Raw genomic sequence first — 24,118 nt, forward strand, 5'->3', positions numbered from 1 at the left:
CCCCTGCTTCTGTTGGTGGGCGATAAAAGATGGGCCTCATCCTGTTTATTGTTCAAGGGCATTGTGATTTCGGCTGAAAAGTATGGCAAACCTCCTCAGGGTCTCTCATCAGATATTTCTTCTCCCATCTCCATTTTTATGGCATAAGGTATACCATAAAATCGGAAGTGTATTTTTTGCAGGTGTTCTTAGCATCTATCAGCTGTGCCGCCTTGAATAAAATATTAGGAGTGGCCAGAAAAGCCCCACTCTGCACAATCGATCACATGATGCGGTACACACACACCATTTGAATGGCAATGCCCATTAACTTTTAGGGAGGGAGGCCCCCTCAACATTTTTATTGTGGGGGGGCAAAGGGACCTTGGCCCCTAGGACCTGGCTCCTATGGCGTCAGTGGTTAAAAAACACTTATAAACCAGTTAACCATCAAGGGGTGTAATGGAAAGTTGGCACGGTTAATTCCATAATTTGCTAGATTTTGGGGGAGTTTATTATTTTGCAGTTTTAATACAACTGCATACAGTAGTAAATCAGCTTGCAGCCTAAAAGCCGGGGGTCTCTGGAAGTCCTCTCCCCAAAACCAAGGCAACTCCAACTAATACAACACTGGCAGTAGCAACCTAGAGTCTCAGGCAGAGGTCTTGCACTTTACCTGCTACTTGCCCCCCCCTTTTAACTTGGTGAGAACTAAGCCTAAAACCATCTACATGCAAAGCCTGTGCTATACCACTAGGCACAGAGAGCTTATTAAAGAGAAAACTACTGTAGTTGTTCAGCATAAATGGGCAAACGCCCTGTTCTGCTGAGCTGCACTGTGTGGTGTAGTGGTTAAGAGCGGTAGTCTCATAATCTAGTGAACAGGGTTCGTGTCTCCGCTCCTCCACATGCAGCTGCTGGGTGACCTTGGGCCAGTCACACTTCTTTGAAGTCCCTCAGCCCCACTCACCTCACAGAGTGTTTGTTGTGGGGGAGGAAGGGAGAGGAGAATGTTAGCCGCTTTGAGACTCCTTAGGGTAGTGATAAAGCGGGATATCAAATCCAAACTCTTCTTCTAAGCAGGGCCCATGGGATAGCTGTACCTAACCGTTCATTGCTGCTGGCCTCCCCCTAGGTCAGAGAGCACTAAAAAAATGTTTTAAGAGCCTCAAAGGACCAGCCTTCCTTGCCTGCAGTGTTCTGGTGTCTCTCTACTTCTGCAGTATTGTGCCCTCCAGTGATCATCATAGCAAGTGTCTGCTAGGGCTGGGATGGTTAGTTCAGCTTTCCTCATTGGACATGCTGGTTGCAGCTGATGGGAATTGCATCTGGTGGGCACCAGTTTGAGGAAGGCTAGGTTAGTTGAATAGTCAGTTTGATGAGTTTTTTAAAAAATCCTTTGAAAGACTAAGCACATGCCCCATTTAACCGAGAAGCATATTTTATATTTTTAATACTAGCGCAGACTAAAGCTGCAGATGGCAAGATCTGCAGATCTTGGAAGCATTCTCCCTTCTCTCACAACAGAAGCAATGTCTCTTCTAAGAAGATGGTGCCAGCTACAAGACTATGCACAGCATCATAATTTCTGTATACTGTACTGCAGACAAGAAAGTCCTGGGTGGTGTGCTCAGAGTATGACTGAAATGCAACGGCAAGAGGCATTTCTGCCTTATGGAGGGCACTGCTGTTGTCGCAAGAAAAGAAAGGTTTAATGACTTCTTTGCTCGTGGCCTGCCTTTTGCTGGCACTTACGTATCTGCCCTCTTGACTAAGTCTCAAAGGACTGGGAGTGGGAGAAAGTGCAGAGCAACATAATTTTGTCATCCAATTCACACTGCTGCAAATCCGTTGGGATTCCAGATTGAATGCTGCACTGATTCTGCATTTAACCAACAAGCACACTTGGAACTTCTTGTTGGAAAGGTCCCCCCCAAAAAATGTTGCGGAGTACAGACCATCTTCCGGTATTTGGCCAAGGAATGCTGTCAGGGATTCTGCCAAGCATATCCCTCCTGCAACATGGTGGCCAACGTTTTTGCACCACACAACCTCCAACTCCCCTTGCTTCTTCCTCCAACTTCTGAAGCATGTGAAAGAAACTGGCCTATGTTTGGAAACACACCAGTTCAAGAAATAAACTGTCACGTGTAAGAGCTTGTTTCAATATGGGCAAACCTGCAGTTTATAGAAGTCCATGGTATATATTATGAGAAATATGGGAAACAGAAGCTCATAGTGATAGCTTAGAACAGTGGTCCCCAAAAGGGTGTGGCAGGAGAGGACAGCAAGTATGGCAGAAAGATTCAAAGCCAATCAGTATTATATTTTGGGAATGATTCATGTTTTATGTAGCTGCATTGTTTTATATCTTCTGGATGTCCCATGGTCGTATTATAAAGTATTTGCGTTCTATGTTATAAATCAAGTACTGCTAGTTGTTATTTTTGTTTTCCAATATATTTTCTGTAAATAAAAAAATTGGTGTTTTGCAAGCAAGTTTTTATTCTGAAAGTCTGGCCCAGAGAAAAAAGTTTGATAACTACTGCCTTAGAAAGAGGGACTGATTAAATTTCATGTAACATTCATGAGTTTTGTTCCCCCTCCCCTCTTTTCCTCAGTTCTTGTTATAGAAATGAGTGCTTTATATCTGACTGATGCTGTGGAGAACTGGAGGAGACACAATAATTTTCTGAATATAATTTTTAAAACTATAATGTTGATGGTTCCTTTAAAAAAAATTTTGCCTGCTCCTCATGAACTGGCAAAATAAAAAAAAAATCTAGTTTCCTTATAAATGGAGCTAACAAAAATGTAAAAAAATAAATTCAGTTTGTCATTATTGCCTGAATAAATTATACTTTTAATATATCAGACACGATAATTCTATGGTAAATTTATATGTAATGCACTTTTTGTTCCTAAAGTAACAAAGTGACCTTTGATACATAAAAAGTGTTTTGTTGTTGTTGTTGTTAAAAAAAATTCCCCCCCAAAGAAGTGTTCATTCCCCCCGCCCCCAATTAAAATAAAAAAAAAATCCTACATGGCTTCAAAATATCCAGAAATGTTACATCTCTGTGCTGAATAAATAAGGTCAACTGGAGGAACCCCAACTGAGTTGCAGCTCAAGTTCAAGTTGTCCATTGTCATAAAGAAATAGTAAGAGTAGAAATGGGAACTAATTATTATTTCACTTTTGGAAATAAGGTAAATTTTTAAAAACCCTCATCGTTTTGGGTATTTGAATAATGGAATAGCAACATGATGATTGAGGATAGATATGTCTGCATATGTACCAATATTATATGTGCACCAATTGTGTTTTAAAAATACTATGGCAGTTGTTAGATCAACAGAAATCTCAGTCCTCATATACATGTGGTTTCTTGCCCTTCTGCTCTACATTGGAGGAGCCATGGAGGAGGTTGTAATGGGGAAAGAGCAACAAAAGGAGATGTCTCAGGTTTCACTTTTGCCACCATACAGATGAGCCAGGAAACAGAATTTGCAATTCCAGGAAGAATTTTTATTGAACGATCTCTGCCCATAATAAATAGAGCCATAGAACAGAAAAACAGGGAGGAGACTCACTGCACAACAAGGATGGCAGAGTCACAGGGCATCTTCAGCATCCCAACAACCCCTGTTTCAGCCTTTTGTAACCTGGTGCCCTCCAGTTGTACTCCAAAAACTCTAGTACGCACCAGGTTACAAAAGGCTTCCCTAATTTGTTGCTGAGCTAATAATGTCTCTTATCCACATCAGAGGCTGCACCTTATTTTCTACCGTTGATTGTTTCCCATTGCCTGATCTCAGCTTTGATCTGTATTTTACATAGGGACAGGGAGACACAACAAGCTGGGTGGAGGGAGACAGATGGCTGAGCCCAGGAAGGAAGGACAGCTGGATGACTGAAGTGGGTGTGATGACGAGAGAAGGAAGCATTCTGGTCACTGCGTCAAGGAGTGGATAATGTCCTTTACTAGCATGGTGCTAATCAACATCTTCTCGCTGTTGATAGTGAGCTGTGCCACGCTGCCTGCCTTCTTCTCCAGCATGATGAGGATGAGACTTCCACTGCTAACCGTCTTGGCGGCGAACCTGTTCAGAGGGAAACAACCCAACAAGAAGGTGGCTGCACGTCACAAGGTTTAGTATGGTGCAGTAGTCGGAGCAGTGTTTCTCAAACTTGGGTCTCTAGCTGTTTTTGGACTACAATTCCCATCACCCCTGACCACTGGTGCTGCCAGCAAGGCATGATGGGAGCTGTAGTCTAAAGATAGCTACAAGTTTGGGAAACCCAGAGTTAGTGCAATTTCCCCAAGCCTAGCGCCATGTAGATGCTTTGGACTGCAGCTCCCATCTGCCCCAGCCAGCATGGATTGGGAGTAGTAGTTCAAAACAACTGCAGGGCACCAGGTTGGGGAAGGCAAGTTCAATTCCCCACTGTGAGTCCTGGAAGACCTGCTCCCTGCCTTGCAGTCCTTTCCCCACCTGACTTGGGAAGGAGGTGCCCTGATTGATTCCAGCTACAAAAAAAACCCCTGAGGCTGCTGAAGTGGTCACAGACCATCTCAGCTGTCTTTCAGTGCAGATGTAGGTCGCTGAGCCTGAGCTTCCATAGGTGCCACCCGCCCTGAACCACCATTGGCAGGATTGGCAGCAGCTGTATTCTTTTGTTAATTGTGCTGTTGTGGCGCTGTGGGTTAAGCCACAGAGCCTAGGACTTGCCGATCAGAAGGTCGGCGGTTCGAATCCCCGTGACAGGGTGAGCTCCCGTTGCTCGGTCCCTGCTCCTGCCAACCTAGCAGTTCGAAAGCACATCAAAGTGCAAGTAGATAAATAGGTACCACTCCAGCGGGAAGGTAAACGGCGTTTCTGCGCGCCGGTCTGGTTCGCCAGAAGCGGCTTAGTCATGCTGGCCACATGACCCGGAAGCTGTACGCCGGCTCCCTCGGCCAATAAAGCGAGATGAGTGCCGCAAGCCCAGAGTCGTCCGCGACTGGACCTAATCGTCAGGGGTCCCTTTACCTTTAAATCTGCATTTTATATTTAACTTGCTTTAGCAATGTTTTCATTCCCGCCCCCACTTAACTCTGCTGTGTTAAATGTGTATTCTGTAGCTGACTTTCTTTGTAATGTACTATTTTGAAATCTTTAAGTTAATATTTTAGTTTCCTGTTAATTATGTTGCTTTGAATGTATGCTTTATATTTGGTTTTCTTCAGTAATGTTTTATTCTGCATTTTTTATTTGATGTTTTAATGTGTTGTAAACTGCTTTGGAGGGATGCAGGTGGCGCTGTGGTATAAATTATTGAATTATAAAATAACTGAACAAGAGGTGGAAGGTGCGATTCAGAATATGCAATTGGGTAAATCTCCAGGGCCTGATGGATTAACCTCCAAATATTATAGAACTTTGAAAGACTATTTAATTCAACCACTAAAGGAGGTATGCAACGAAATTATGGAGGGGAAAAATGTGCCTGAGTCGTGGAAAGAAGCTTACATCACACTTATACCGAAAACTGCGTCTGAAAAGACACAACTCAAGAACTACCGCCCCATATCCCTACTTAATGTGGATTACAAAATTTTTGCAGATATTTTGGCCAGAAGATTGAAAAAAGTATTGGCGGAAGTAATACATAAAGACCAAGCTGGCTTTCTCCCTGGAAGGCATCTATCGGACAATATGAGGAACATAATTAATATTTTAGAAAAGTTGCAGGTGAACATTAATACGAAAGCAGTTTTGATATTTGTAGATGCGGAGAAAGCCTTTGATAATATTTCTTGGAGTTTTATGAAGAAAAATCTACAGGGGATGGGGGTTGGAGAAAATTTTGAAAATGGTATAGGTGCGATCTATTCTGAACAAAAGGCTAAACTGATAGTAAACAACGTGGTGACAGAAGAATTTAAAATAGAGAAAGGGACACGACAAGGCTGCCCAATTTCCCCATTGCTATTTATTTCGGTTCTGGAGGTTTTGTTAAATATGATTAGAAGGGACCATCTGATTCATGGCATTTAGGTCGGAGTTAAACAATATAAACTTAAGGCTTTTGCAGATGACCTAGTTTTGACATTACAGGAGCCAGTACCTAGCACCAAGAGGGCCTTAGAAATGATCCAGGAATTTGGTCAAGTGGCAGGTTTTAAATTGAATAAGTCAAAAACCAAGGTTTTGGAGAAAAATTTGATGCCGATAGAGAGGGAGAGGTTTCAGAAAGAGACAGACTTAACAATAGTAAAGAAGGTAAAATACCTAGGGGTGAACATGACTTCTAAGAACGTAAACCTATTTAAAGATAATTATGAGAAATGTTGGTCAGAAGTGAAAAAAGACTTAGAAATTTGGACAAATTTGAAGCTTTCTTTGCTAGGCCGAATCGCTGTTATAAAGATGAATGTGTTGCCGAGAATGTTATTTCTATTTCAATCATTGCAAATTATTGACAAGATGGATTGTTTCAAGAAGTGGCAAAAAGATATATCTAGATTTGTCTGGCAGGGCAAAAAGCCCAGAATAAAATTCAAGATACTTACTGATGTTAAAGAAAGAGGAGGGTTTGCTCTGCCAGATTTTAAACTCTATTATGAATCAGCGGCTTTTTGCTGGCTGAAGGAATGGCTACTTCTTGAAAACACAGATCTTCTAGATCTTGAAGGTTATGATAATGTATTTGGGTGGCATGCATACTTGTGGTACGGCAAGGTCAAAGCACATAAGGCATTTAAAAACCATATTGTCAGGAAAGCATTGTTTAATGTCTGGATAAGATATAAAGACTTTTTGGAGAGCAAAACTCCAAGATGGTTATCACCTATGGAAGCGAAAGCTTTGAAAAAACTTAATATGGAGCCCAAATGGTCAAAATACTGGGAAATTCTAGAACAGGAAGGTGACAAATTGAAATTGCAGAGTTATGAGAAGCTTAAAGATAAGGTGCGAGACTGGTTGCACTATTTTCAAATAAGAGAAGTGTACAATTTGGATAAAAAAATTGGTTTCCAGGTGGAGAAATCAAAGTTAGAAACAGAACTGCTAGAACCCAATGCTAAGATATTATCAAGAATGTACAATCTGCTGTTGAAATGGAATACTGAGGAAGAAACGGTAAAATCTGCAATGATAAAATGGGCACAGGATATAGGGCATGATATTATGTTTGCTGACTGGGAGAAGTGGACCACTGGGATTAAATTTACGGCATGTAATGCCCTAAGAGAGAATATTATGAAAATGATGTACAGGTGGTACATGACCCCAGTCAAGCTTGCAAAAATATATCACTTGCCCAACAATAAATGTTGGAAATGTAAAGAAATTGAAGGTACATTCTTTCACCTTTGGTAAGATAAAAAGAAGATAAATCCACATCCTCTCTCAAGGGCAACCAGCTGTCTAGACTTTAAGCGCCCTAGATATTCTTACACTAAAAGTTGCTAGATCCAGATCAGAAAAAAATGCTGATGTTGCAAAACATCAGACCTGTGAGGCTCTGAAACGTTACTATTAGGGGAGGTTTGCTCAGCACTAGGTAGACAGTAATTTAATTGCCACAGCTGTAATGTGTGGCATAGTTAAGAGTCCTGGCTTTGTGTAACTTCAACATTTCCTTTGTTCCATCAAAGTCTGGAACTATAGCTGCAAATTTGTGGGCATCAAGGGCAAGTATTTGAGAACAGAACCAGTAATAGAAGTTGTCAGACATCCAGATGGGGATTGGAAGTGACCAAGAAAGCAAATATGGGGTTAGGACAGGGATGGAAAACTGGAGGCCCACCATGTGTTGTTGGACTACAAGTCCCATCAGCCCCAGCCATCATGGCCAATGGTGAGGGATGATGGGAGTTGTAGTCCAGCAACCTCTGGCAGGCCACAACCCTCACTATTTAGAAGAAGCAGAGACAAGATTGATCTTAGCATATGGCAGCCATCTCCTTACCGATACTCCTTGTCTGAGCCACAAGGCACACGGCTAACGTTGGCTGCAGATGTCACCTGTTGCACAATCACGTGGTCACTCTGGCATTTGTCAGGTAGAGTCAGCTTCTCTGTGATTTCACTCATCCCTGTTAGCTTCCCTGGAGGACAGAAGGTAGAAAAGGGAAAAAAAGAACAGTAGACATCTGGGTGGAGACAATTCATTAAATAGCAGCGTATGACTTGGGAGGAAAGGGTCCAGGTTTCCCTGGCTGTCTAGGATACAAACCAATCTACAATGGGAGATCTATGCTATACGTAGCTTCCCGTCTGTTCTCTATGCTATGCGTAGCTTCCCGTCAGCTCCCACTTCAGGTTGCGTATGCAACTCTGGAATTCCCATGAAGGATTTGAATTTTGCCACCCCATGTCTGCTTCTATCCTTGAGATCTGCAGGTCAAATGTCTCCAACTATTCAATTTTTTTTCTGGGCAACTCCACCCTATAGGATACCCTACCCGTGCCTCTAAGGACAAAGGCATCAGCCCACAGTGACTAATGCAATCTCAATAGCTAATGCAAATTTCTGAAGGGTACACATTTTCCTGTTGTAGCCTGCCCATGTTCTTAGGTCTACAGGAGAGGCCTTCTTGTCATTTCACCACCAAGAGAAGGGCATTATATGGAGTTATGGAACAGGGTAGGGGAAGCCAACATGGCGTCCTCCAGATGTTGTTGGACTACAACTCCCATCAGCCCTGACCTTTGGCTGTGCTGGCTGAGGCTGATGGGAGTTGGGAATCCAAGAACACCTGGAGGCACCACATGGTCAACTTTTGAGATAGGGGTCTTCTCTATGTCGGTGCTCTGCCAATGGACTGCCCTCTGCCTAGCATAGGGGTGGGGAACTGGGTCTGACCAGTGGGCTAGATTTTTTATCTCCACTGCCCCTTGCAGTCCAAGTCTGACAGGTGGGTGGAGTGATCCACTTGTCAAGCACCTGATATCACAATGATAACAGGTGTCCTGTGTTTGCCCATGTGGATGAGCAGCTGATTGTTGCCACTTGCAAAGCGCTGTGCAGAGGGCCGTAAGTTCTTTACCCCTGGCCTAGAGGCACAATTGGTGCTGACACTTTTGGTGTTTTGGTGCTTGGTGAAAACTCATCTGTTCCCTTAGGGCAGTGTTGGCCAAACTTGGGTCTCCAGGTGTTTTTGGACTACAACTCCCATCATCTAGCAGGACCAGTGGTCAGGGATGATGGGAACTGTAGTCCAAAAACACCTGGAGACCCAAGTTTGGGAAACCTTGCCCAGGGGGGTAATGGATTTTTTTTCCTACTGCAAGTGAGAAGACCCAAGACCCGGAACGCTGAGTACTATAGGACTATGCTCTATTTGTATCTGGCTTTTGTGAACTGCCCTGAGACCTGCGGGTATAGGGTGGTACACAAATTTAATTAACAATAATAACAATAATTTAGAAGCTGCGTTAAATTGGCTTTATCATTAATGCTGCTTTACCATTTTATTGCATCACAATCCACACCGGGATCATATGGTGAAGGGAAGGCTAGAAACTTCTTGTAAATAAATAGATAAATCTCAGCCCCAAAGGTTACCATCTGATAGTGGATACATCCAGTGGGGTGACCTTATAAACTGTTTCCTAGTTTGCTGCTGCTGTGGGGAGGTGGGGCCTCCAAAGGCTGCTGTGTCTCCTTCCATCTCCCTGAGTATACTAGCATATTATTATAAAACTAAAGCAAAATTAGGTTTCAAGGTTTAGCTTTTTCGGTGGGGTGTGTGGATCTACTTTGGAAGCATATTTAAACAGAAAAGCAGCATATAAAATATTTGCAGTGAATAAATGTTTACATACAATTGCCATTTTGGATGCATGCAAGGCAGTGTTAGAGGCCTTCAAGAACAGTGGCAGCACTATTTGTTGTGTTGTACCTTCGCAGTGTACGTAGCTATCTGCACTTGCTTAATAAGGATGGCCCTGATCCTGAATATTTTGCCTAAACCTGTCCATATTCAACCCCTTACTTCTTATTGGATTAGGATTATTGTTGTCTACACTACAGACGGTTCACTGACCACAGTTAGAACCAGATCTGCATTCAAAACCCTAAATCTAGGATTTGAATGCAGGCTTCCAAGGCACAGCCAAGTGGAAAGACTTCATGGGCGGAATCACTTCAGACTGCAAATGTGGGAGGAGGATGTTGCATGATCAAAAGTTTCCATAGGGGGGGGAAAGAGAGAGAATGTCAAGCAGAAAGCTAGGCTAAACTGTTATCCCTGCCATTCTAGTTTTCTACAGGCAGGGTGGGGGTTTTGTTTTTGTTTTAAATATGCCTGAACATTCAAATATGTAATGCAACACCTGCAGCCCTACGTGATACTTGTCGGGAAAAGATTTGCAAGTTGATTCTGATAAATATCAAACAGACCTTGGGTATTGCAATACAATTGGGTGGTTACACTCCACTGTGAATAGCAATTCCTATTTATTTACCGTATTTTTCGCTCTATAACACGCACCCGACCATAACACGCACGTAGTTTTTAGAGGAGGAAAATCCGTAGGCATGCCACCCCGTAGGCATTCCCTCCATAACACGCACAGACATTTCCCCTTACTTTCTAGGAGGGAAAAAGTGAGTGTTATGGTGCAAAAAATACGGTATTTGCCAACACATCTTATAGGCTTGCGGGACATACTTAAGAGCTTCTGATTGCTGCAGAGAGAGCTGCAAAGGGCACATTCTTACAAGATCCAGAGTTCAGGGCAATTCTAGTTTGACACACCCTACCCCATTCTATCCAGGATCTAAATGAGTCCCCATTGTAGCTTAGCTGAACAAGAGGTACTGATGGGGGCTATCTTAAAAGAAGACATAAGATTGATGTATGTTGTAATATCTATATAAGCCAAGAGTTTCCAAACGGAAGTGTACTATGTGTCCAAGGGAGGGTATAGGTGTATTTTTGTGTGTTTTTTAATCTTCAGGAAGGGACCCTCATAAAGCAAAAGCATCCCCCCACCCTACAGGATTATATTCCTAGCGTTCTTATGAACAGCCATTCCAAGCAAGGAGGCTTTGGGTTAATTGTCCCGGAAAGCCCCGCTGCTTGCAGAAAGTGGTGTGCAGCTCGGAGTGTTATTAGAGGCAGTGGTGCCTGGGTGCTAGGCGTTAACATGCCAAAAAGGCTGCCTTGCTGGACCATGCAGGGAGTTTCGTCAGCCGACGGGATGCCAGGTGCTCTGCCAAGGTAAAAGGAGAAGGGAAGACGGAGGGGAAGGTACAGAAAGGGCTCAGGAGCAGCTCCACCCCTCTGCTGGTCTCTCTCACGGCTGGGGAGCAGCATGCAAAAGTACATGCAACTCTACTGCAGAGACAGAAAACCTAGTGGCCCATCAGAAGGAAAGAACCTTGTGGGCACTGGTGTCCTTACCAAAGCTTCAATGCCAAAACCTTTCACTGAGAGCCTAGCAAACTGAGTTCTGAGGATGCCCCTTAGGTTGCAGAACAGCTTGCCTGTGTGTTCTGTCAGCTGATGCCCAAGAGCCAATCCCTGTCTGCCAGCGCCTATATATTCTTAGCCTCTGTGCTTGCTCCTAAATCAGAACAACATGCCTCTGATGCAAGGACAACTGTGTGGGGGTGCCTGTGCTTTTGGATCTCGGCCCCTGTCCAGTTTTGATGATGCATCTTCCTCTAGCCCAAGGCCAAGAATCTGTGGCCCTTAAGTCCACCTCTATTCGGCTCTAGCCAGCATGGCTAGTGGTCAGGGGTGATGAGAGACTCCAGCTTTAGCCCCCTTTATCCTTGTCTGCTGCACTGGAATTCACCTTACTTCTGCCCAACTTGGATCTAGAGCCAGATCCTTTGGGTCCTCCCAACAAAGTTATTAAAGACCCAAGTACACCCCTTGCTTTTGGGTCAATACTTGGAAACTTAGCCCTGGGCCAATATGTCATCCATCTTCTGTTGGAGTCTATCTCATAAACTCCTGTGGAGCTCAGTAAGCAAAGCTTAAAAATAGTCACACAGTCTGGTGTCTGGTACGCCTTCATAGGTTACACCAAACCATAAGAAAAATTAGCTAATCAATATTAATTAATAACTGCTAACTTTACTGTCCTATTGCTGTGTGTATTGTCAATGTACAGCTGACATGCAACATCTGGGCAGTAGCTTAAAATTTGATATGGTGTAGAAATTGTAATCATCCTTGCAAAGTTGAAAATAAAGTTTTTGAAATAATAATAATAATAATAATAATAATAATAATAATAATAATAATAATAATAATTTTTTATATCCTGCCCATCTGGCTGGGTTTCCCCAGCCACTCTGGGTGGCTCACAACAGAATATTAAAAACATCAAATATGAAAAAGCTTCCCTAACCAGGGCTGCCTTCAGATGTCTTCTAGAAGTCAGATAGTTGTTTATTTATTTGACATCTGATGGGAGAGCGTTCCACAGGGTGAGCGCCACTACCGAGAAAGAGTTGCTAGCCTCCTAAATTAGCCTTCATCAACCTGGTGCCTTCTAGAGGTTGTTGGACTACAACTCCCATCAACCCCAGGGGATTGATGGGCGTTATAGTCCAACAACCTCTAGAAGGCACTAGGTTGGTGAAGTCTTTCCTAAATGTTTCCCCATGTGTATTGACAGCTGTAATAGGCTGGGGTGGGGAGACCCAACAGCTACTCCCTTCAAACAAGTTCTCTATACAGTCATACCTCGGGTTACAGATGCTTCAGGTTGCGTTTTTTCAGGTTATGGACCGCCGAAATCCGGAAGTACCAGAATGGGTTACTTCTGGGTTTCGGCGGTCGCGCATGCGCAGAAGCGCCAAATCACAACCCACGCGTGCGCATCTGCGGGTTGCGAACGTGCATCCCGCACGGATCACGTTCGCAACCCGAGCGTCCACTGCACTAGTTACATGGAGACAATTCTTACTTGCTGGGATGACAAACAGCCTGCCGGGAAATCCTTTATTGCACTAGCAAGCTAGAAAGGTTACATCCTCCTGACCTCTATTACCCTGTTTGCGACCTATTTGGTAGGTGGGGGCATGGAGAAAAGGGGCAAGGGATCGGGAAAGTAGCAGGAGAAATAGGGTGTGTCTACAGTGCAAGTTGCACCAGGCTAAGGTTAGGAGAAGGATGTGTGTGTCTGCGGTGAAAGCAGTGCTAATTAAAGGATCTGCAGCTACTGGGTTGGGAAAAGTCCCCAGGGTAGAAGCAGTGCTATTACTACGGCTAGAAAAGGAGAGAAACTACCCAGTGGAAGCAGCGCTAGCACTACGGCTACAAGGAGCAGACAGCAGCTGCAGCATCCACAGGAAGTAGCTACCTGTGCTGGGACTTACCCACACCTATCTTTAACAGTTGCTCTAAAGAAAAAGAAGAAGCCAGAATGCACAAGGCAGCGGAGGAGAACAAAACACATGATTAGCGTCAGCTGCCAACACGGCCCCCAACCAAATGTGCTCCCCCCATAGCCACGGCCAGCCCGAGAGGGTGATGGCAGCTCTTGAATGGGGGCGGCGCCAAGAACGCCCTCCCCGTGTGGGTCTCTCTCCCATTTCTCTCTCGCTGGCCAGTTACACCCGGAGCAAAAAAACATTGGAAATGACAGGAGTAGGGAAACTCTCTCACACCCACAAAAAGAGAAGCATGGTCTGCATGCAAAATGCAGCACAATCCTATATATGTTTACTTGGAAGTAAGGCCCACTATGCCCAGTGGGGCTTACTCCCAGGAACAAGTGAGTAAGAGTGAATTCTTGATGTAGCAGGAAAACAGCCATGACGATTTTGAGTCTGGTAGCCTTTCTCTAGGGGGAAAGCGCACCACAGATGGCTATACTAGGGCGAGGCAGTGGGGGGGGGCTGAGGGGAGGGGAGGGAAGCCCGAATGGCCGAGGGCAATTCTCCCCTGTCTAGTATGATCTCGCTTCTCTTCCGGGGCAGAGTGGGCCAGCAGAGAAGAGGGCTGTGCAATCCTGTCTTCATTGCCAAGCTATGGGTTTGGAGCTTGCTGTCGAGAATCTGCCCTGCTTCCTTTTACAGCTGGTTGGGGGGGGGGGAGAAATAACACTTACCTTGCTCCTTTTTGAATTCATTCTCGCTCATGAAGACAGGAGCCATGAGCTCCCCCACTGGGGGCTGGATGGACACATAGAACTGGCGTGTGTGTGTGCTGGAAACAGAAGGAGACCGCGCAAGATGAGCTTGGCTTCACCAAGAATTCACCAAGAACAACAGGACAGTTCCTTAAGACCACAGTGGTACCTCGCAAGACGGAAAACTCGCAAGAGGAAAGAGTTTTCCGTTTTTCGAGGTGCTTCGCCAGACGAATTTCCCTATGGGCTTGCTTCGCAAGAAGGAAGCCCATAGGGAAATCTCCAGGGACCTCTTTTAAAATGCTGGCGGTTGGGAGCAAATACTTTCGCCCACCGCCGGCCTTCAGAAGAGGTCCTGGACCAGCAGGGAGCTCTCTCATACACCCCCACCTGCTGCAAACAAACAAACAAGTAGAAGTATACCGTATTTTTCGCTCTATAACACGCACCAGACCACAACACGCACATAGTTTTTGGAGGAGGAAAACAAGAAAAAAAATATTCTAAACGAAACAGTGGATGTATGATTTTTGTGGTTCATGCTGTGGCCACAGACATGTGATCTGACAGTGAGTTTGGAGTAGCCCAATGCAAAAATCCTGAGGATCCATGTGGATCCATGCTTTGTAACCACGTTTTTGCACCACTGCGACCCCAGGCAACAGTGGGTGCGTTATTTTTTTGGTGCAAGATGTAGCCATGGACATGCTATGTGATCTGATGGTGAATTTGGGGTGACCCAGTGTAAAAATCCTGAGGATCCATGTGGATCCATGCTTTGTAACCACGTTTTAAGTTGGGAGGGAAGGAAAAGCACTCAAGGGACAAGGAGCACGCATGGGGTGTGTGGAGAAGGATGCTGCTAATAATGCTATTTAGCGAGCTGAGTGGGGAGGAGAGAGGGACAGAGAGCCTGCTTGCTTTAAAGGAGCCAACCGGACAGGAGTGTAAGCGGCTCCTCTCCTCTCCCGCTTTGCTCCTTTAAAGCAAGCAGGCTCTCTGTCCCTCTCTCCTCCCCACTCAGCGGCTCTTCTCCCGCTTTGCTGTTTCAAAGCGAGCCACGGAGGAGGGAAGGAAGGGGAACCATGGATCCTCTGCTCACAACTGCAACAGATCCCCCCCGCAACCCGTAGGCATTCGCTCCATAACACGCACAGACATTTCCCCTTACTTTCTAGGAGGAAAAAAGTGAGTGTTATGGTGCAAAAAATACGGTAAATATTATTATTATTTAGTAGCAGCAATATTCAGCTTGTAGCACAGAAAGGATCGACCTATCAGTGAGGTAGCAAGGACAAGGTAGACATGAAGCTAGCAGAGAGAATGGCAAAATATTGCTGTATATGGAGTTATTGTACTCTTGAGAGCAGAGCTGAGCTCCTGCTATTCTCTTACAGTGGTGATGCTTTGGTCTGCTCATTGCTGAGAACATAGCCATTGCTTTGCACAAAATGAAGGAGAAGAGGTACTCACCAGAGCTGGAAGCTGGCTGCCTGGGTCGAGTCACAAAAGTCTATGCCCATAGCAACACTGACTGTTTCACCAGGTGCCAAAGACTCTGCAAGCCCAGGAGAAAAGGACCCAAGTGAGATGTTAGGGTTGCCCCCATCTCGCACCTTACACCAGGAGGCTCCAAAGTACCTTAGGGTGGGTTCAACAACCCCTCCAGTTTCATTAAGCAATACATGTTGGACCTGCCACAAAAGGTCTGGGCACTCCATTCCGAACCCCATTTCCACCCAAAAGTCAGTCAGTGTTTTCTATGGCTACTGAACGCCCTGAGTCATCACTAGGCTGATTTTTGAGGATCAGCCCCCTAGTGGGTTTGGGGGGATAGGGTTGCACTTCTGAACACTTCTGGTTTCCTGCAAGTCTGCAGATATTTCCCTCTGGTGCGACGGCACTCGGACCTGAACTTTAGAAACAGTCCCAGTGTTGCTGTTCCAAATGGCCCAGAGGCTAGCATAAAAGGGAAATGGCCCAACTCCTATGCTGTTGTGATTCTTTCCCCCAAGCCAAACAGCAGTGGTTCTAACCACAAGAGACACACTCAGACTAGTGCATGGTGTAGTGGTTAGAGTGTTGAACCTGGGAGACCAGAGTTTAAACCCCCATTCAGCCACAAAACTCAGCGAGTGACTTTGGGCCTGTCAGTTTCTCTCTGTCTCTCTCCCCCCACCTCACAGGGTCGTTGTGAGGATAAAATGAGAGACAGAACCATGAGAAACACATAAGCTACCTCAAGATCCCTGGAGAGTAAAGGGACCCCTGACCATTAGGTCCAGTTGTGGCCGACTGTGGGGTTGCGGCACTCATCTCGCTTTATTGGCCGAGGGAGCTGGCATACAGCTTCTGGGTCATGTGGCCAGCATGACTAAGCTGCTTCTGGCAAACCAGAGCAGTGCATGGAAACGCCGTTTACCTTCCCGCCAGAGCGGTACCTATTTATCTACTTGCACTTTGACGTGCTTTCGAACTGCTAGGTAGGCAGGAGGAGGGACTGAGCAATGGGAGCTCCCCCCGTTGCGGGGATTTGAACCACTGACCTTCTGATCGGCAAGCCCTAGACTCTGTGGTTTAGACCACAGCACCACCTGCGTCCCTTCCCTGGAGAATAGGTAGGATATAAATGGAATAAAATATATAAATAAGTATCAGCTAGGCTTGCTAGGGGGTAGGTAACATTCTCAAACCCAACTGACTACCCCAGAAGGAGCCAGCAAAAAGCATGGCTGCCTGCTGAATCCCAAGCGCATGCATGTACCCATGCTCACATAGATCCTACCGATCTCCTTGAATTCCTGGACACGCATGCCTGAGAGTAGCTTGGGCTCATTCACACGGATGTTCTTCACCTCAGCAGCGGTGTTATTGGAGATCTGGATCTGCACAGCCACCATACGGGAATCAGGGGTGAAAGGCTGTCGGCTGAAGTAATACTCGACAGACAGCCCCTCTCCCGTCATGCGATGCAGCAGCTCATACGTCTTCACAGCACCAAACACAGGACTGATCATCTGCAAAGCAGGAGAGGAAGGAAGAAATGGGGAGATTCAGGCAGGCTAAAGTGCAATGAGGAGAGGCAGGATGGAAGGAGGAAGCCCAAGAAGGAACCAGGTGCTCCTTCCTAAATCCCCTTAGGAAAGAAACAGGTATTTTAACAGCTTCTAATCTGGATGGAAGAGTCACCTTCCATACAAGAATGGGTTAATGATTTGCACTCCCCCTCCTTATCTGAAGTGGCACTGTATCAACATAAGCACAATTAACAGAAATACAAGAAGCATTTGGTCAGCCTTTCTTGAAATTTATGCATCACAGTTGGCCATCTAGTATATATTGGTATTTCTAGTTTATATGGTCAAAACATCATATTCCCCTTTCCTACATTCCGTTTTTATTTTTTTGTTTGAATGCTACTTTCTTCTTTGTATAAATGTATAATAAAATGTATAAAGTTAGAAATCAAAAGCTGTGAACATCCAGTGCAGTTCTCACTGGAAGGCAGCATGGCAGCTGCCAGAGCACAGCACAGCCGTGGCCAATCATGTGTCTTGCACAGGAACACAAGGAGCTGCCGTATACAGAGCCATATCATTGACCCATCTAGTTCAGCATTTATCTACACTAACTGGCTGTGGTTTCCCAGCCCAGAGACTTTCCTAGCCCAGTTGGGAGATGCCACATATTGAACCCAGGACCTTCTGTTTACAAAATGTGCACTCTTATCAGTGAGCTATAAAGTTCCCATATAGTTTATACTAGCCACTTCAGATCTTGGACAGCACACCTAGGAGGCTTATTTTCCTGACAAAGACAGCTAAGGAAATGTACCACAGGCCTCTAGCTTTCCCCAGCCACATAATTATCAGGTCCTGCACCCTAAAAATCTCATTTAAAGTCCTATCAACAAAAAAGAACCATAGTGGAATAGGGCAGTATCCAACTAACTCAAGGATTTCCACTTGCGCAACAGTGTCCCTCACTTTCCTCCCCTTATGTTCACCCTGCACACACTCCAAATCTGCTCCAAAGGGTTGGGAGAACACCTGGAAGATATTTAGAGGGTTGCTGGGAGCTGGGAAGGACAGGGAGGGCTGCCGGAACATTCATGTAGCATTATGTTAGTACTATGTTCAAATTCCCATGAACTGTGATGCTCACTGGATGCCCTAGAGCCTAGGCCAATCACACGCTCTAGGCCAAATCTACCTCACAGGGTTGTTGTCAAACAGATGCAAGAAAGAATCATGCATTCTGCGAGCTTCTTGGAGGAAAGAGAAGATCTAAAAAGGTAAGACAGATAAATTGAGAGAGTGCGATATAAATAAACTGAGATCACTTACAGCAGCCGCTAGAGAAGTGTCAGTCAGGGTGAGGCCCTCAAGGTCCGTCACTAGGCTGGTGGAAACTGCGGGGCTGGAGGCAATTGGCTGTGGGGGAGGGGGTGTGACTGTGGGGCAGAGAAGCAGGAAACAAAGGCGTTAATGAACTTCTAGATCCGGACCTTTCACAATTTGGGTTGGGAAGAGAGAATGGCAAGTCAACAAGACCTGCTCTATGGGGAAAAAATAAAAGTGTCTAGAGTCAGATGTGAACGTGCGTGCGCACAAACACACACAGAGTATACAAAAAAGTTTCCAGCACCATGGACAGATCACCTGCTCTATGGCAACCTGTAAAGCAGTCATTCCAAAACTTTGGCCGGGGCACAGATCATGAATTTAAGCATGGGTCCCTATGAGTCTCCAATATGCTGCAGTGTAACAGTTGCCACTCTCTACCAGGAGTCGAATGATCCAGTTGCAGACAGACCTGCTAAGCATAACTTGACCTTGGAAGAAGTCGTCACCTGCTGCATCTCTGCAAAGACAGGCTTCCTCCCAGTGACAAAGCACACAGAGTGAATTCACAGCAGGTGACCGTCTTTGAAAGCAATTATTCAGGCCCATCGCAGGACAACACAGGAACTTGTTGCCTTATAGCAAGTCCGATCATTGGTCCATCTAGCTCAGCTAGGATTTCCAAGAAGAATGTTTCCAGCCTTAACCCACCTGGGGATGCTGAGGATTAAATCTGGGATCTTCTATCACCAGAGAACTACATCCCTTTCCCAAATTAGAGGAGGCATGCATGCATTTAATTTGTCTGCTTTTGCTCTTCTAAAAATAGTTATCATGACACTTCCCCCCCCCCCAAATCAGGATCAGAGCTGCAGGTGTGTCGAGCCTGTTGCCCACACTCTGTCCTTGATGCAAACCTCTCCACTTCCCAGCTGCTATTTAACGCAGGGGTTTTTGGTGTCAATAGCTAATCTGGGTTTCAGCTTATTTGGTCTACAGGCCATGGGCACCAAACACAGCATAAGCTTTATCAAGAGAGCCTCAGCAGTGAGGAAGACTAAATATACCTGCACACAAGTTGTACCTTTAAAAAGCAAAATATGACAAAACCCACAAATAAGCAGAAATAGTTTTTTAAAAATACGTTTTTGACTAAAGCTGCATTTTCTGTACAGTAATCTTAGGATTCGAATCCGCCATTAAAATGGAAATGATTTCCCCAAGTGCAGAAGGGGTCAACTGCAGCATCTGTCCTAAGAAATGTCAGGCAAAGGGGAAGAGTTTTGCTGGGACCATGGTATGGTGGGAATATGTTAAGCCCAGTGTTTTTCAAACTTGGGTACCTAGTTGTTTTTGGGCTACAACTCCCATCATCCCTACCTAGCAGGACCAGTGGTCAGGGATGATGGGAGTTGTAGTCCAAAGAGAGCTGGGGACCCAAGTTTGAGAAACACTGGGTTAAGCTCCTGAACATGCCCTGTGATTCCGACCATGAATGTTCATTTATTTTATTGTTTACATGCCACTTACAGGGCAAAATGGCTTCTAAGAGGTTTACAACTATGAAATGAATGATTAAAATACTATTTAAAATACAGTATTTTAAATACTCAGTAACAAAAATAGTGCTAATTCTTGAAACCAGTGGCACCAGGTGAACTTTTAGGCCCCATCCACACTATATGTTGAAAGCAGTATCATTACGCTTTTAACAATCATGGCTTCCCCCAGAAAATCCTGAGAACTGTAATTTCTTAAGGGGGCTAAGAGTTTTTAGGAGACCCCCTATGTCCCTCACAGAGCTACAATTTCCAGTGTTTCCTGGGAAGGGGGAAACTGTTAAAGGGGCAACACTTACAGTCATCCAGGTCGAGCAAGGAAATCTCCTTTACCCCTTTCTTGGGGACTTTTGGAGCAGGTTTGCTGCTAGGAGGCTGAAAGACAAGACAGAGGAAAAATTAGGAAAGCGTTAACTTTGTGTTTTCTGCATTGGCACAGCCAGTCCTAAACCCAGTCAATTCTGCCAGGCACAGCACTCTTCATACTCATCTATGTCACTCGCCACTTGAAGCCAACATATTATATGCTACTAATAGCTAACTCTGATTCTTTGAGTGCCAGTCTTCATACAGCCAAAACAGCACCATCCAGGCACAAAAGGGGTGTTGGGAAAGTGTGTACGTGCAGCTACTCACACAGTCAATTAAGGTTTGGCAGACAGCCAGAAGGTCATGTGAAGGAGTAAGTCTGCCTGGTGATAACAGAGACATGGAGACAACTCCCTGATTGGTCAAGCTCTCAAGGGAGTGATAATTAATGGCCTACTAACTGGAATGTGTTAGTTCAGTGTTCAGAGTTCTGTGTGTCAGTGTAGGAGTTGTGAGTTGCGTCAGAGAGAGCTAGCAAAAGATCTGTGTTCTGTTCCTGTAAATAGTCCACTGTATATAATAAACACCTAACTCTACAAGTTCCTGGTTCCTGCTTTGTCTATCCTGTCTGCAGCCAAGTCGCCAATTGCTTCCATGGATTCTGCGTTTACTCTGCTAGGTCTGGCTAAGGTCCTGCAACTAGTCAGAAAGTTGTGAAGCACCAAATAGGTTTTGCCAATAAGGGAGGCCTGAACAGGCTTGGGGGAACAAATCATCCTTAGAAAGGGGCAAGCCCATAAAATTGCCCAATGAGGACTGACCAAACTTAGTGGCTGCACCAAAAAGACACCGGAGCTGGCAGATTTCATGACCCCACGCCACTCACCGTCCTTTTCTTTTTCACTTCCTTCTCCAAGTGGGGTTCCTCTGCTTCGGAGCCAGAATCAGACTCTGACGAGCTGCTCTCGGATGGGCTGCCCTCCTCAGACGAGGATTCTGAGCCCCTTTTCATGGCCAGCACCTTTTTCTTGCTCCGCTCTTCCTCCTCCTCCTCCTCACTGGTGTTATTAGAAAGAAAAAAAACCAAGCCAATTGAGGCTTAGGCTGCATGCACTCCATATATTTAAAGCACATGAATCCTGGGATCTGCAGTTTACCTTAACAGCGCCCTTAACCAACTAAGTCACATACATTAAGTGTATGGCATGTGTGCAGACTTAGGCAGTTTCTCTGGGGCCTCCTGCTTCTTGGGGTGCAGCAGGAGTCTGGAGATTCTGCTGATCTGCATACTGCAATGTCATTGGTCCAAATTCTCCAGCAACTCACTCAGCAGCTAGTGCATGCTTGTACAGTGGTACCTCAGGTTAAGTACTTAATTCATTCCGGAGGTCCGTTCTTAACCTGAAGCACCACTTTAGCTAATGGGGCCTCCTGCTGCCACTGCACCACCGGAGCACGATTTCTGTTCTCATCCTGAAGCAAAGTTCTTAACCCGAGGTTCTATTTCTGGGTTAGCGGAGTCTGTAACCTGAAGCATATGTAACCTGAAGCAGTCTGTAACCCAAGGTACCACTGTACAGATCTCTTCCCAGTTAGTTCCTCAGTTGCTAATGCTCAACATGAACAAAGTTGTGTGTTTTTTAACCATACCAACCTGCAGTCTGGAGTGGTACACTCCACTTTACCAATTCACTCTTCAGTGTCCTTATTCTACTAGGTGCATAGATCAGTCTGTGTGTCTGTACTCATGTACACACACACACACACACACACACACACACACACACACGTATGCAGGCATGCAGTGTCTGCTCAAGACATTCTGCCGCCTGAAGCCCAAGAGAAGATGGCACTAGACAACGAGGGGCCATCCACCTGTCAATCTTCCGACACCACAATGACATCAGGTGACTAAAGGATGTCCAAGCTGACCTGCGCCAAAGCAGAGCACTCCAGAGCTGCACTCTCTGCTCATCGGCTGATAAGGAAAGGATTCAATCCTGGTGGCTGTAGGGAATGTTCTGCCAAAGTGCCATGCAGCAGGATTGAACCCCATCCCTTTAGCCCATCATCCAACATCACCCAATGTCATCAGCTGATGGACAAGTGGGTATGGTTTGGGGGAAATGGCCTTGCAGGCCAACTTGCACCCTCTGGTGAGCCAAGATTGAACAGTGGACCAGAGCTTCCTCACCCCTGTGCTAATAGAATGGCTTTCTTGGATATGGCTCTGTCTGTCCGGAACTTTTATTTTATTTTATTTGGACACAGCATGCCCTTAGAAATGGGTGTTCAAAACTGCCTCTTTTCATCTGCATCTAATGCCATATAATTAGTTGAGTTTATATGCTGCCTTTCCACATTGAGCTGTACCCAAAGTGGCTTAGAACATTCACTTCTTATAAAAAATACAACAACAAAAACTGCTTTGTGTATGTTGAGGGTGGAGAGTCATTACTTTCGTACCTTCCAGCACTCTCTAGGGATCTTTTCCTTAGGGCCTCCTTTCTCTTCTTCTTCTTCTTTTCCTCCTCCTCCTCTTCCAACTGGTCCCCACTCTCTTCCTCCTCCTCCTCCTCCTCCTCATCTTCCTCCTCCTCTTCTTCTTCACTGCCAGAACCAGACCCACTCTCACTGCCGCTTTCACTTTCAGACCCACTCACTGTCTCAGGCTCTGGCAAAAAAAGGGAGAGAGAGAAAGAGGGGGAGGAGCCCCACACTTACAAACACACATGCAACAGGTTGTGCAGGAAAAGGGGGGGCATTTATTGTATAAATGCAATAAATAAATACATCACAGTAACCGTAAAACACAGGAAAAGAGGTGCAACTCAAGATAAAGGCACCGATCAAAAGATCTGGCTAAAAAATAACTGCAAATAGCTGGAGCCTAAAAACTATACAGGCTGGATGCCAGGCTGACCTTTTGGGTTTTTTCAGCCCGAGGGCCACATTTACTTGTGAGTAATGTCCCAGGGGTCTTGTACCATGGTGGGTGTGGCCAAAGTAGCTGCAGCCACACACACACACACCATTCTCCATCCTCCATTAAGGCAAGGAGGTGATATTAGCCCAGGTCAAAGACTCATTCCGACCAGGTAAGATGACTAGAGGAGGGTGGAGGGTGTGACTTGGGAGGGTGTGAGTGGAGCCCCAAGACAGAGATGGCTGGATGGCTGCAATTGGCTCCCAGGCCTGAGGTTCCCCAGTCTTGTTTTAGGAGATGGAATTCCACAAACATGGGGCACCGCCACAGAAAAGACCCTGCCTCCCTGTTGCACGGAAGTCGTTCACATCCTCATAGACATTGCAGCTGGGTGCACCTTGTGTTAGAACACCCACAGCAGTAGCTGGTGCCCATTGAGACTGGTGAGGTGGCTGGAAGGCAGGGCATCAGGACTAATGACAGGGAGAGCCACTCAATTCTAGTTTTGCTCCTGTCCTCCTCCAAGATGAAGCAAGGGGAAGATGACAGGCAGGGCCGCCCCCTGGACTAGCTGTAAATAGGTAGGTGGGGACCAGCTGAGGGCAGACTGAGATTGGTGGGGCATTGCCCCACTTGCCCTAATGGACCAGCCACCACTGCACTACTATGGGCCATCCTTGTGTCCCATAGGCAATCCAGCTAATTCTCAAACTAACTACTGGCAACTGGCCTGCATCTTCAGTGGCCCAGGTACCCAGCTCCTTCCTTGGTCTTCCTTGGTCTACCTTACACCAAGTTGGACTTTTGGGTTCAAGTAGCTCAGCACATGAACAAGTAGCAGGCTTTCCAGGGTTTCAGGCAGGGGATTGAACCTGCGACCTTTTGCCTGCAAAGCCATGTGCTCTACCACTGAA

At 45.6% G+C, this 24,118-nt stretch overlaps 1 protein-coding gene across 4 annotated transcripts in view; it reads right to left on the minus strand.

The window, feature by feature from the left end:
* Positions 1 to 3,486: 3,486 nt before the first annotated feature.
* AP3B2 (adaptor related protein complex 3 subunit beta 2) overlaps positions 3,487 to 24,118 on the minus strand; it is a 73,707-nt gene continuing 53,075 nt past the window's right edge. For 2 of the 4 annotated variants that reach the window (XM_053364316.1, XM_053364315.1), the window contains exons 19-27: positions 22,745 to 22,952; positions 21,165 to 21,336; positions 20,269 to 20,344; positions 18,414 to 18,520; positions 16,853 to 17,084; positions 15,541 to 15,625; positions 14,047 to 14,144; positions 7,940 to 8,078; positions 3,487 to 4,083 (exon numbers count right to left, since the gene is read on the minus strand). In XM_053364316.1, the coding sequence (XP_053220291.1) occupies positions 3,933 to 4,083; positions 7,940 to 8,078; positions 14,047 to 14,144; positions 15,541 to 15,625; positions 16,853 to 17,084; positions 18,414 to 18,520; positions 20,269 to 20,344; positions 21,165 to 21,336; positions 22,745 to 22,952 (1,268 nt within the window). In that variant the 3' untranslated portion in view covers positions 3,487 to 3,932. Of the gene's footprint in view, positions 4,084 to 7,939; positions 8,079 to 14,046; positions 14,145 to 15,540; positions 15,626 to 16,841; positions 17,085 to 18,413; positions 18,521 to 20,268; positions 20,345 to 21,164; positions 21,337 to 22,744; positions 22,953 to 24,118 lie in introns of those variants that run through there. The other 2 variants (XM_053364317.1, XM_053364318.1) reach the window with 2 other exon arrangements.

This window comes from Podarcis raffonei, chromosome 14 (assembly GCF_027172205.1).
Source record: "Podarcis raffonei isolate rPodRaf1 chromosome 14, rPodRaf1.pri, whole genome shotgun sequence".
NCBI classification, from domain to species: Eukaryota; Metazoa; Chordata; class Lepidosauria; order Squamata; family Lacertidae; genus Podarcis; species Podarcis raffonei.